Here is a 14,237-nt window from a genome sequence, read left to right as displayed (position 1 = left end):
GTCCTCTTCAGACATCTAAATCCTTCCCTGTATGTGGCCTTAACTCTCGAGCAGAATATAAAGAACCACAATAAAGGAACAGAATCACATGAAAGTACATGGCCATTGCATTCCTGGTTCAAATGTAAATACAGTAATTTAAAATTAAGTGTTCTTGGCTGAATCTTCTCTCTGGTTCTCTCACCTGGGCTTCTTCTCATACTTTATATCAAAATGTACATGTCTATGTAAATATGATGGTGCCTGTGTCTCCTTCTGTAGTGCTCATGCTCTTGTTTTTTTCTTGAACAGCTTGGGGAGAAAGCCATATGCTGGACTAGAAGTGCCCAGAGCCAAGCATGGCTCCCACGTCTGTTAGGTTGTGTGCCCAAAGAGGGAACCCATCACTGCAAGACAAACGCAGTTGTTTCTCCCACACCAACTGCATCCCTTCAGTGTTCCCCACGTCAACATCAAAAAAAGTTGCCAAGTGCGACAGGCCACTGCCAAGCCAGTCCTTCTGTAGCTCTGGAAATTAAAATGAAGCCATTAAGTTTTTAATCAGAAAGCATATATTATACCAAGTACCACAAAATTGCAGAGATGAGCTAGTTCTCCTCTTTTTTTCTTTTTTAATACAATTAAAATGTTATCAGGCCAAAGTACAATATTGCGGTATCCTGGCCAAAGTGAAAATCTTTGAAAGCAGCATTTATTTGCCACCAGAACCACAAGCTAATAATGCAGATTACGTGCCGTCCCCATCTGTTGCTTTTTCTAAGTTTTGAACAAACCCATGAGGCCATGTATTGTAAGGGCATTAACAGCCCCAGACACCATTATCAGCAATGTCTAGTGCCTAAAATTTATACTCCACCAGCTATATCCCCCTCCCACCCTGCCCTTCGATATGCTTTCCTTCTTTGTTTCTCTTGTAATATAAAGAATTCACATCCTGAAAACACACTGCCAACTTATAGAATGGATTCAGACCAAACAGACAAATAAGAAAAACACCTCAACCAAATTTCAGACCTGAGTGTAAGACACAGGCCCATTCATGAGACACAAGGCTCATGTTGCCCAAATTACCTGCTGTGTAAAACACGCTCTCATGACTAACTGTGACACTCTCTTCTCTGGAACTGTGCAGCCTCTAATAAACTTACCACTCCACAAACTACCAGGGAGCCAAAATATAAAGGAGGAGAAGGCTACAGCAGCCAGGGCTTCTGCCTGTCGTAGCACCCTGCATGACAGGGAGATCTTGCAAGAGGCTGTCCTGAAGTCCTACCAAGCATGACCACATACAAAGTCACTCTGGAAGAGCCATTTATGAATAAGGTTCATACATGGGGTATGGTGCAAGAAGCAAGTTGAAGACCGAGCACATGTATTAAAGCATCCTTTCACACTGACAGATCCTGAAATCTAGAAAAAGAAAAGAAAAAGAAAAGGAAAATCCACTGCCCCACGCCCTCCTTGATTTCTTCTGCCTGAAGAGAGGATCCCAAAAGCTGTGTTTGCAACTTCAGGTTAGTCTTTTGTTCTTTGTAACCAGCTATAAGGTTTTGCCTGCGTTTAATAATGCTAGGGCTCAAAGGAACCAGCCATATATCAGAGAGACAAGCAAAAGCCACCTTCAGGTAGTATTTTGCACATCTTCCATGTGTACATTACAAATAACAAGAGACAGTAAACAGCCTCACGTGCATCCAAATTCTGGAGCTTTTGTTGACAGGAAACCTCAATAAACAATTAAATGGCTACTGATAAGAAGAATCCTTTCTTTTTAAAGGCAGTGATTACTTACAGTCCAAGTTTCTTGTACTTCTAACTATCGAGCAACAGCTCCAGCACTCGCCTCCTCTGGCCAATCACGCCTGGTCACACCTGTCTTTTCACATTCTCGGTTTTATTCATTATTCATGTTTCTCTTTACACAATACACCCACAGGACAATACATCTCCAGCATGCTCACGATTTGATCCAAAGCTCACTGGAGTCAACAGAATGACTTCACTGGCTCTGGAGCGAACCGAGGGCCCCAGCTCCGCAGACGGGCTTCCAGCCTGAGGAGGGACTTACGCACAAGTCAGGCATCCCAGCCCAGAAGTGCAATTCCAAAATCCCTAACCCTTTAGCTGCTCGTCTCTGAACAAGCCAAGCTCTCCAAAACCCTGAACCATTCAGGTTTTTTTTTCCCTCCAGTTACCTGTTTTGTGAAAAAAGACCCCCACAGCACTAACAAACCCTCTGTAGTGATCCATGAACTAGGGGAGGGGGGGATAGACCTGCCTCTCCCAAGTGTGGTCCCAACAACCAAGTGCTGGAGCCATGCTGTATGTATGTGTGTATATACATAAGTGTGTGTCTGTGTATGTGTGCCTATTTGTATATAATACACAGACACACAGACACACACACACACATTTTTTGCTCCCCCTTCTGGCCCCATGAATCTTGATTTTTTTTTCTTCTTGATGGAAGCAGAGGAGAGCAGGAGAATAATCCTGCCTCCAGTGTGACTTGTAGGCAGGGATCAGCAGCACTCCTCTGGGAGGTGCGCAGTGTGGATTCCTGCTGAGAAAAGGGCCCCAAAGCCTTGCTCCCTCTGTTACAGCAGCAGGAGATGTCCTCTGCATCCCTGGACACGAATCCCCTTTAGTCAGGCAGGTTCAGCAGCAGGGAAGGCAACACCTTCATTTTTTAACAGAGATGGTCAATGCAGGCAGCACATTATTTAGCCTAACACTGATTTACCAAGAGACCCGGTGCTAAGAAACACCAAGCTTGAAAAACATGTTAACTGGGAAACATACATGTAATTTACATTTTTCTACACACACCTCTTAAAGGTGTGCTGTGTAATTGAGTCAGCTTTCTATATTTCACAGGAGACCAAACCTGAAATTGCCAGTGTCCTACCTAGCAGACCTCCATTTCTAGGTGAGTTATGCCAGCTCTCAACACAGGTTTCTTCTTCAGTATAACTTTAGCCATTTCTCCCTCCAAAACAGTAATATCATAAGCTCTACACATACAACAACAGGTTTGGTTTGTGGGAGAGCAGCTGGGACCACATTTTGTTCCAGTACACCAACTAATAAAGGAAAAAAGGAAACAAATACTCTTCTAATTCAAGGCAGTTACTTATTCTGGAAAGAGAGGGAGAGAGGAAAAGGAAAAGCTTTTAACTGACTACAAGTGAAAAAGCTCTCCATTTTCCACAGTGGAAGGCTTCTCTTTCTAGTTGATGCTGAAGCCTGCCCCAGACAGAGGTGATCTCTACCCTAGAAACACAGCCACTCATCAGATCACAACAAATACTCATTTTCCAGAACAATCCCACAGACACGTCTCCCAGCACCTTTGTTTCATCTCAAGACAAAGGTTTTTCACTCTAGACTTATTTCATCCCATAAAACCCCACTCCAGTGACAACCTCAGATGCAGACACTGTCACTGATGGCCACCTGCTTGCTGGCAACACCAGGATCCCATGTTTGCTGCACACCAGTCTGGTACATCACCCCTCACAGGTAGGGACACTGCAGGCACACACACACAGGTGGCCCCGGCTGTCCCGACACTGCCTGGGACATGCCAAAATGTGTGTGTGTGCCTCTTCTGCCTGGCAGCTGGATGGGCATCTGTGCTGCCCCCTCCCACCCCACTGCACGACCCTGCCTTGGCTAGGAACCTGCCTTGGCTAGGAACCTGCCTCCGTTCAGCCAGCAGGTGAGGGTGTACAGGAGAACTGGAGACCACAGGAAAGTGGAGAGCGCTGATGAAGACAGAGCCTTGCTCACCCCTTTTGCTCACCCCTTTTGCTCACAAGCTGTAGTAGTTCTCCTCACCTCAAACCACTCCACCCTACCCTGCATGGAGGTGAAACCTGACAACTGGCAAAAGGCCTGATCTGCTTTGGCACATCTCACTGCAGACACCCCCTGGGCAAACCTTTTGCTGTCACGAGTGCGATGCCGGGCACTGCCCAGCCTGGGGTCCCACCAGCCACGGGAAAGGAACCGAGCAGTCGGGGCACTTACCCAGCCTCCGTTGTCCTGGATCCAGTTGTGCAGCTGCCGGTTCAGGTACTCGGTCATCCAGGCGGCGATGCTGTCCACGAGGTGAGACATCTCCCGGTTGACGCTCTCCACGCACATCACACCGCCAAACTCGAAGAAGGCCACAATCCTGCCCCAGTTAACCCCATCTCGGAAGAGCTCCTCCACCACTGCCACGAAGCGGCTCCTGGCCGTGAGGGGCGTCAGGTGCAGCTGGCCGGACATCTGGGCAAAGTCCCTCTGGTAGCGTCGGGAGAACTCGTCCCCCGCCTGGCGCAGGACGAGGTGCACGACCTGGGGTGCGGGGCGCAGCCCCTCGGCCGGGGGCGCGTGGCTAGCAGCAGCCGAGCCGGGGGGCTCGGGGTGCGGAGACACCGGCCCAGTGTGATCAGAGGAAGTCCCAGCAGCAGCAACCGCAGCAGCAGCAGCAGGAGCAGAGAGACCTGGAGGCAGGGATGCCCTGTCCTCGCTGGCAGGCCAGTCGTATCCCCTCTGAGAGAGTTTATAATGGATGTACTTCAGCACTATCTCCCGGTTATCGTAGCCTCTTCTCCCCGGATGAGCCATAATTCCCACGAGGAAGCAGCAAGAGGAAGGGAGAGAGGAAGAAGAGGAGCAGGATGAACCCAAAAAAGTAAAGCAGCCAATAATAATAAAATTAATAACACCAAAAATTATAATCCAGTTATTGTATTGGACACGGTTTCATTCATGCTGGTGTGGGGGAGCTCTCGGGGTCTCGGAGGTACTTTTGTCTTCTCAGTGTTTCCTCCTTGGTTTGAGATGCACGGCATAAATAGGTATTAGAATGCTGTAAATACTTTACTTCCAGGTGCACATTTATTACTCATTATAAATTTACTTTAGGACCATTTCCTCCTCGGTGTTGAAATACATCTTAAAAAATATTATACCAACTCAAAATCAGGTGCATTTTCCCCTAGGTGCTGGACTACCACGGACACGAAGGAGCGGACGAACGCACACTGTAAAAACTGCAATTCAACACAATTTGCTAAAGCAGCCTTGGATGGACGTTAATCCAATGCACTTTATGCTAGAAACCTCAACATTAGGTTTTGTGTTTTTTTGTTACACAAACTAAATTTCCTCTGTAAAGTACTTACTTGGACTATAAATATGTTCCTCTGTCAAGTTTCCTCTAAAAGAAAAATAGCAACAATAAAATCCAAACATCACAAGTCTTCAGATGCGTGAAGTTCTGGTTGCTTTGATGCTTCAAGTCAACAAGGGGATGGGAAAGGGGCAAAAAAAAAAAAAAATTCTACGATTTCAAATGTTTTTTCCCAGACTCCTGTTTAACAGACATCTCCAAAGATGTGTCAAAGCTCAGAAAATCCCGCCTCGCAGACCGGGAAGGCGAACAACCCCAAAGAGACGGAAAATCCTGGAGACCAGATGAACCACATTTGAATCCAAGCTCTCGCAGAAGTGCTCTGTTTTTCCCTCCAGTGCAACGTACAGACATATGCATTTACGTAGTTTCATTCAGACACCGATCGCAGGAACCCGGTGCTTCCACACACACGCACGCACACACCCAAAAAATTTAAAAATTTAAAAAAAAAATTGTATGTATTTAGGAAATTAATTCTTTCTCACAGGAAAGAGCGCAAAAAATAATTAAAAAACGAAAATAAAGAAGGAAAATTGCTTTTGACTGCTGCCATTTCCCGAACAGCTTTGTATCGGCGGAGGAAGAGCCCCCGGCGCTGCCGAAGAGGGGCGCGGACGGGGCGTGTGTGCGGTGTGACTGGTGCCGATGGGGACCGCGGCCGCGGCGCCGCTGCCCGCCCGCCCGCCCGCCCGCGCAGCCCCGCGCACCCCGCCGGCCGGGGGCGGCTCCTCCGGGCGCTCCGCGCTGCTGCTGCCGGCGGCGGCTCCGGACGGCGGCGGCGGCTCCGAGCGGCGGCGGGCGCGGGCGGGGAGCTCTCCCGGCGGCGGCGGCGGCGGCGGCGGCGGCGGCAGCGGCGGGGGGAGCGGAGCGGAGCGGCGGGGGCGGGGAGAGGCGGGGAGGAGCGGAGCCCGAGGGGTGGCTCCGGCCCCGCGCGGCGTAGCCGGGCGCGGTGGTTTCCTAGAGCTCCGCCTCACGCTTCATTCAAGAAAAGGGGGAAATGGGGAGGGGGGGTGCTTAAAAGAAAAAAAAAGAAGAGAAAAAAAAATAGGCGGCGGCGGGGGGAGGAGAGCAGCCCCCCGCGGTCCGGGCCCGCCCTCCATCGCGGCGCGGGCCTGGGGCCGGCGGCGGGGCGGCGGAGGAGGCGCGGAGCGCGGCGGAGCGGCGGGCGCGGAGGGGCGGCGGGCTCCGGGGCCGTGGGAGGTGCTGCTGCCGGCCCCGCCGCCGCCGCCGCCCGTGCAGAGCAAGCGGCGGCGGGCCCGGGGCTGCCGGCTCTCCGCGGCGGAGCGCGTCCCACTCAGCGCCGCCGCCGCCCCGCGCGGATTCTTTTTTTTTTTTTTTTTTTTTTTAATAATTGAAACGGGGAGGGAGATATATTAAAAAAAAAAAAAAAAAATAAGAAGAAGCCCGAATGCACCTTTTTAAAAAGCAAAGTGGCCCGCTGCAGGCGTGCGGGGCTCCGTGCATTTTGGTCCGAGGCTGTGCGCGGCCGCGGAGCGGTGCGCTGCCGATGCCGCCGGCCCGGCCGTGCGGGTGCCCCCCTCCATGGGGCCGTGCGGGGTCCCGCACACCTGCTCCGCACAGGCCGCCCTCCGGCCCGTGTTCAGGGACAGGCAGGGAGTTCGGTTTTAGGACTTTTTGTAGAAACGGAGCTCAGGTTTGTCCCTGTGCCTCGGCCTGAAGAAATTTTTTACATTGAAGAGCGGCATTGAGGAGCTGCTTGAAGATGAGGTCAATCTGGAGTTGACCAAAGAAGCAGAGTTAACCTTTAAAGCAGATTAAACCCACAGAGCTGGGAAATAGCGATGGCTCAGCCCCCTTGCCATCCCGAGCCGCGACACTGGGGGCCAGGGATGTGTAATGCTGGGATTGCCCCCCCTGAAATGGGGGAATACCGGGGAAATGCCAAGCCGAACGGGAGAAGGACATTCCCGGCGCCTTTCTCTGCTCAATACAGGAGAGGAAAAGAGATGTTTGTTAAATTCTTCCAGTTTTTGTCGATATAAGGATGATTAGGGTGATAATCTCATCTGTAAACTACCCCGAAACTAAAAGGAATAAAATGCATAAACAAAGCTGTGACCAAGAGTTCTCCTGGACAGGGGGCACTGGGAATGAACGCACCCTGCCCTCCCAGTCTTTTAGAGATGGTTCCTTCAGGCACGGAGCGGTCACACGTGGTTCACAGGGTGGCTGCTCCTCTGAGGAAATGGCACTGGTGTGGCAAGGGTGAGCAGCTGTCCCTCCAGCAGAGGAAGGGGAACTCTCCGCGTCCAAACGAGAAGGATTCCCCTAAACGGAGCTCACCTGCGCCCTGGGTGATCCAGGGTTTTGTTTCGAGGCCGCACCGAGGAATTGGTTGCTGCCATGTACGAAACAGCGCCTTTTCAGGTGCCTGAGGAGGCCTTCAGGGTGTTTGACCCTTCTGGCGTCTGTTTTTAGGGGGGCACGGGGAGACACTCGGCACCATACTTAGTGCCAGCATCCTCCCCTCTCTCCCTCTCTTCCTGTCTCCTCTTCCTCTCCCTGCTCTCTCTCCTCTCCGGCGGGCGGCTGTTGCCACCCAGCGGCCGCCGCTCGCCTCGGGCTTGGCCCCGACAGCCCCGGGACCCCGCTCCGTCCTGAGGGAGCTCGGAGCTCGGCCTCGACAGCCCCGGGACCCCGCTCCGTCCTTCCCTGAGGGAGCTCGGAGCTCGGCCTCGACAGCCCCGGGACCCCGCTCCGTCCTTCCCTGAGGGAGCTCGGAGCTCGGCCCCGATAGCCCCGGGACCCCGCTCCGTCCTTCCCTGAGGGAGCTCGGAGCTCGGCCTCGACAGCCCCGGGACCCCGCTCAGGCCCTGAGGGAGCTCGGAGCTCGCTCGCCACATACCCGCCCGGGAAACTGCGGGGGCGAGGCGGTGCCCTCTCATCCGTCCTGTGTGAAACGGGGCTGGCTGTGGGTGTTTGAGTTCTTGGGGGTTTAAGAGGGACAGAGATTGCAGGACAGCGAAAGAAATGAGTTCAGATAAGACTGATGATGCTCTGTGAAATCGTGGACTAAGGGCTGTACCTGACCAGGGTGAGTGTGTAACTCACAGCATGGTTTAATGATAGACCACAAGCTCATCTCATCTCCATGCATAGTGAAGTGCTTGCAATGAGCTGAGGGATGGCTTCTGATGGCAGAAATGCAGACAAGGGATCTGTCAACCAAGTAACATCATCACCTTCATATTCTTTCACCGCAAGAGAACAAAGAACAACAGGTCCCTCAAAACTGAAAGTAACCTGACATTTCCATGTAGCCACTTCCATGGTTTAAATAGAACAAGTGATACAGGAAATCAGAACTGCCAAAACCAACCTGGATGCTCATTCAGTCTGTCACTGTGCTGGTGATTGAATCTAATGCAATTGGTCCTGCAGCTGAAAATGCATCAGACAGAGATCTTGAGTAACATAGAAACCCTCTCTAGGTCCACAATGAAGTCCTAGCATGATCAGTTTTAAAACCCAAAGAGTAAATCAGTGTGGGACGGATACAAAAAGTTCATATAAAATCAATGGGATTTTGTAAGGAGGAATTGAAAATATCACTGATTTTATGGTATGTAAAGGTATTTTGCATGTTGAAATACAAGTGAGGGCAGCTAAATGAACAGAGTGTACTGAGGACACAGTCAGTAAAATAAGACTTTCATAATTTATAACTGATTCCTGATGGAAACAGGTACAGCAAAGTTTTATGAGATACCCTGTCTGAAAGGGATTTAGTGATGATGCTTTTTCCTCATCAGCTCCACATTCAGCACTTTGTTATGGGAATGATAGCTCCCAGCTTTTAAAAAAAGTTTAATAGGAAAATAGTGGTTATGGTTCACCAGAAAGCTTGCTAACACCAAACACAGCTGAGACTGTACCAAAAAATATAAAAAACACAAGGGAAAGATCCCAGGAAGTGTTTGCATAAAGCAAGGGTATTAGCATTGAGTCACGGGAAACAAAAACTGTGCCTTGAAGAACGACAAATTGGGACTCTGTAAAAAAGCAAAACAAAATTATGCACACTTGAAGCCTTGTTCTTAACATTAAGCGTCAAAAGCATTGCATCTGACCTGTATGGCTCTAATTGAAGGGAGCGGCATCTTAAAAGCAATTATGCTACCTGAATGGGTGATAAACATCTATTACAGTGTCACGAGTTTGCATCACAGCACTGCTTTTCACCTTGCTTGTTTGTCTGAGCTCAGCAGGATAAAACAACAGTTAAGAAGACATCCAAAACAAAGGCAATATGGTTTTGGAGGCAGATGGAAGAAATGGCAAGAGAAGCTCAGGATTTATTAAGGAATATGCAATCAGTGCATAAAGTCATGGGGCCTTTAGGTAGCAGAGTAAGATGCTGACTGCTCAAGATCTGATCCTGCAAGTCCTTCCACACACATTTACCTTTATGTGAGCCAGCCCACCAAAGTTAATCAGACTTAGAAGAATTAGCTGCACGAAGAATTGGAACTTGATTAGGAATACAAGCAGCAGCTCACCTGCAGAAAGCTCTTTTGACACTAAAGGGAGGTGAAAGCATTGCCATTCAGCCATCAGTCAGGTCTGGTAGCATGAGGGGCAGTATTTTCTTGAGATGGCTTTCTTATCCATGCTTGGGCAACTGACCAGACAGGATCCTGGAAAGCTTGCTCTTTCTTCAGTGGCCTCCCAGATGCCCCCTGCTACATCATTATTAACAAATGATGTAGAAAAGTTTATTATGTCTGGCAACTCCAAACTTCCCAACAACCTGAAAGCAGACACCTTTTCCCTGTACCTTTGTGTTAACATCAACAGGCTTTCAGCAGCAATCCTGGTTCCTGGTGACCTGCCACCCTTTCATTTTCTTGGCTCATGTGCAGGGAAGATAAGAGAGAAGCAAATGATTGTTTAAAGCCCTGCCTGAGCAGGCACAAAACAAGCAGGATGTGTGTCTGCACTCACAGTGAGCAACGACATTGCCACATTTTATTCTGAAAATCTGCATGGGTTTTCTATTCTGGAAAAAAAAATCAAAACCACCATCACCACCAACCAAAAAGCCCAACAACTAAATTTGAGTGATCTGAAAGAAGCATTTAGAGAAATATAGGTAAATACACCTATGACATCAGAAGAGGTCCATTGCCTTATGGTGTTGTAGCACAGCTTAAATACTGGCTTTACTGAAAGAGTCCACTAAGATCATGCCCACAGGTGGGGAATTTGCACATATGCAAATCACCAAGCCGCTCCTCGCACAGCCAATGGCTCTGTAAATGCTTTTTGGTGCCGTGTCCAGTGAGGTATTTGTCTGTCTGTGCCACCCACTATGGCCCTGCTTCCCTCAGTTCCAGGCATTCAGTGCTGCTCCCTCTCATGCCAGCATTCATTTACTCTGCATGCCTTTGTCCCTGCAAGAGCTTTCTAACTCACCCTGAGTAAAACTAACCACCAACCACATGACCTTTCATGTTTGTTTCTGTCCGTGAGACCACAGTACCCACGGATCTATGGTATCTCTGCCAAGCTGGATGAAATGTCTTGAAAGCCATATTCTTGTAGAGACTTGCATGGATGCACATAACTCTCTGCTATCAAGTGCTACCATTTATTGCTTAGACTCTCTCAGCTGGTTTGCTCAATGTGTGACCCAGCATTGCTGCCTAGGAAGCAGCTGATGTATAAAATGCTTTAAAAATCAGTTCTCTGCATGAAAAAAAGCATAGGAAAAGGTACTACCCATGAAGCCTGGATGCATATTTTCCTCATTCTTAACCAGGATGGTGGCAGGCTAACCCGAACAAACTTCCTCACTTCTTCAGAGTGCATTCCTGAAATGGGAGATTGCCTTTCATCCTGCTGGTGTTGCAAATGCTGCAGGTGTGGAGTGGATCCTTTTTGGCTGGAAGCGCTTACAGAGCAGATAATGCTACTGTAAAACACTTAAAGCACGCCCAACCTGCAATTATGGTTTATTTCATGGGGTTTAATTGCGCTCATCAGGAAAGGCAGTTGGATGAGATACTTGGATAATATCCTTAGGGTCCAACATAGCAAACAGCTCCTGGCTTTCAGATGCCTTTTACTGTACTCATCCCTCAACCATCTTCACTTCTTGTCAGGATCCATAGGCCCCACGGTTCGGACTGGAAGGAGGCAAACAGCCCTGGATATCTCTTTCTTTGACATCTCTTGTGGCAGTACTCTTGCACTTCTCTATGTGGCAATAGGGTCTTGCCTTCACAAGAGCTGAGCTGTCTCGTCACCTTTCGCAAGACACCAACCTGTGCTTGTGACTGAGGCAGTGCCGCCCATGCCCTGTCTTTGTGCTCTGTGCAAAAGGATTGGACACCAGCTTCCCAGATGAAACTGCAGAGGAGCAAAGCAGGCGGGTTCTGCACGAAGGAATAAGCAATTGAAACAGTCTTCTAGACAAACAGGAACATCCATCTCTGATTCATAAACTTTTATTACACCTGTTAAAATTTCTTTAAGTAAAAAGGGGGGAAAACATTTTTGAGTAAATGCTTTGAAATAAAGACCAACACACTTAATTTTAACAACTTTGAAGCACCTGTTAGCTTTGGAAAGGCTGTTCCCTTCAGCTGCAAGTAGCCCACGTCACTAAAAATTTAATTTTAGACTTAATTTTGTATACATTATTTATAGTTGCTGTCTGTAAATAGATTACAGATATAGATATAGATTTAACACCTTTTTTGGTCAAGGGAGTTGATTCTTGGTGCTTGGTAGCATGATTGTGTTAATTATGCATGTTTTGCTCTTGCCCCTTATGTTTATTTACGTTGCTCTAGCAGCACAACTACAGAATCAACTTCAGAGTTAGAACTGAAAAGGTTTAAAATTAACATGGGGATTCCCCTCCAAGCTGAAAACAAACTTGTTTTCAACTTAAATAAAGAAAATTTCAGACTGGATTGGTGGTATTCTACCACAGAGGAGACTTAATATTATATTCATCAAGGTTTCCCCAAACAGCAAGCCTTCCTAATCAAGTCTATGAAACAAATCTCCCACATCAAATTAGATTCTGCCCCACCCCCCCTCCAAAAATTAGATACGCATCTTTCTGGTTTAAAAAAAAAATTTCACTTTTTACTTCCGTCAGTTCGAGTTTCATCCAAAATCTTACCAGCACTATTTCCTTCCACCGAGACCATCACCACCTTTCCCACCAATTTAGAGCAACTTAGGTTGAAAGTAGTGAAAGAGAGGATGAGAGGCATGGCAAGACAGACACCTTTTGAAGTCTCCCTCCAATGACAGAGGAAAGGAAATTACTTCATGAGGTTTTTACTACCAGCTTTTGACAGACAATCATGCACACACCTACTCTACAGCGTGCCCGGTACTGGCTGGGCAGGAAAAAACCCAATTAAATGGAACTACAAGACAATCTTATTTCACTTCCAAGGCTAAATTATGAAAAAGATTGAGGAGAAATCTAGTTTGGCCTGCTACTTGTACTGAAGTGGAAAAAAACAGGAGCTCCAGTTGCAAAATGGCCTTCTCACATTTAAAACCTTAGAATGTTGGGGAATTAAAAGATTAACACCAGGAATGCATTTTAGACAGCATATGCTTTCTTCAATCCATCTTTGATTCTGTCTCTCTGATAATTTAATACAAATGTCTCTTTAAAAGATTGAGCATTTGCGATTTTGAATTTGAGAATAAGTATCTTGGCACTATTTTTCCTCACTATTATGCTGGGGGCAAGCTACACACTCAAGCCTGTGGTTCCTACCACAGAACTCCAGTATAATCCAGTGATTTTCTACACAGCTGCGTGCTCAGTGCTGGTACAGAAAGACATCTGTCCTAACCATTACTTCTATTGTTTTCCACTAGGAAGAATGAGCATCGCTTGGCTCCTCAGGACTCTCAAAAGCACTTCCAGAGAGCACAAGCACTGGTTACATACTGGCAGTACCTCCAGCAACAAAGGCAGGTTTTGTCAACTCAATTTCACTTTCATTATAGTTTGAGGACACTGGGTCTGCTGACAATGCTCAAATTTTTTACATCCTTTTTTACCTCTGCCCTAAGCTGCTAAAATGGAAGAACATGTTGCCTCCTCTGCTGTCCTAAAAATTAAGAGACTCCTGGTGAGCTAATCTCAGGTTCAAAAAAAGAAAAACCCAAACTAAAAAAAAGTTTAAAAAAAAGTAAAAGTAAAACCCCACCACACCAAAGCCCTGCAAACAAATTTATCCATTACTCTTTATCCTCTCAAAGAAGTTAAAAGTTACAAGCTTTGTCGATTCTCCATTTATTTTGAGAAATATAAAATATGAAAACTAGTTTACAGTTCTGGCACAAAAAATGATGTCGCAATAAGCACAAAGTTTCTTTTTACAAATAACGCTATATATCTTTACCATTTAAAAGTGCCTAGAGTTTTTCACAGCAAATAAACTTTATTCACCTATATATTTTTCCTTATTAAAATATTAAATCTATTTAAATTGCACGTGAACACCTTGGTGAAGTAAACTAGAAGGAAAATTATAATAAATCTGTATATAAAGCAAACAGTCATTAGAAACTACATGGAATGGAAAAGACTATCGAAGCCTAAATTGAATCTTAAAGGGTGACCAAGAAAACAAGAGACAAGACAGCAAATGATATGGCACAAGTGATTAAATTATTGACAATTAGACAGTAAGTAGAAAGTAAAGCCTATGTGAAGATTTTCACAGGTCTAATACACTGCTAAAACATTTCGATGCAGAGGTTTTGTAACATTTAAACTGGCAAGTTTTTCAACTGCTAAACATTTTTCCACAAGATTACAAGGCATCTCCTTCACTTTATATTGGACCTTAAAATGAGTACATTGGTAGATAGAGAATGTGCATAAGAAAACAAAATTTATACCAAAGGTTGCTGTAGTTGACAATTTACCTTGTTTTGACAGTAAACAGTGGAGAAGTTTATCAGCTAAAATTAACATCACTAACTTGCAACTGCAGAAACTGGAACAATGAAAAAGATTATTCTTCTTGCTTTAAAAAACATA

The 14,237-nt window shown here is 46.9% G+C and overlaps 1 protein-coding gene across 1 annotated transcript in view; it reads right to left on the bottom strand.

Annotated features, from left to right (window-relative positions):
* BCL2 (BCL2 apoptosis regulator) overlaps window positions 1-5,813 on the bottom strand; it is a 96,868-nt gene extending 91,055 nt beyond the window's left edge. The window contains exon 1 of the mRNA XM_058038330.1: window positions 4,033-5,813. Within this exon, the coding sequence (XP_057894313.1) occupies window positions 4,033-4,617 (585 nt within the window). The 5' untranslated portion in view covers window positions 4,618-5,813. The remainder of the gene's footprint in view (window positions 1-4,032) is intronic.
* Window positions 5,814-14,237: the final 8,424 nt, after the last annotated feature.

This window comes from Melospiza georgiana, chromosome 1 (assembly GCF_028018845.1).
Source record: "Melospiza georgiana isolate bMelGeo1 chromosome 1, bMelGeo1.pri, whole genome shotgun sequence".
NCBI lineage: Eukaryota > Metazoa > Chordata > Aves > Passeriformes > Passerellidae > Melospiza > Melospiza georgiana.
This window is presented reverse-complemented; position numbering and strand designations above follow the sequence as displayed.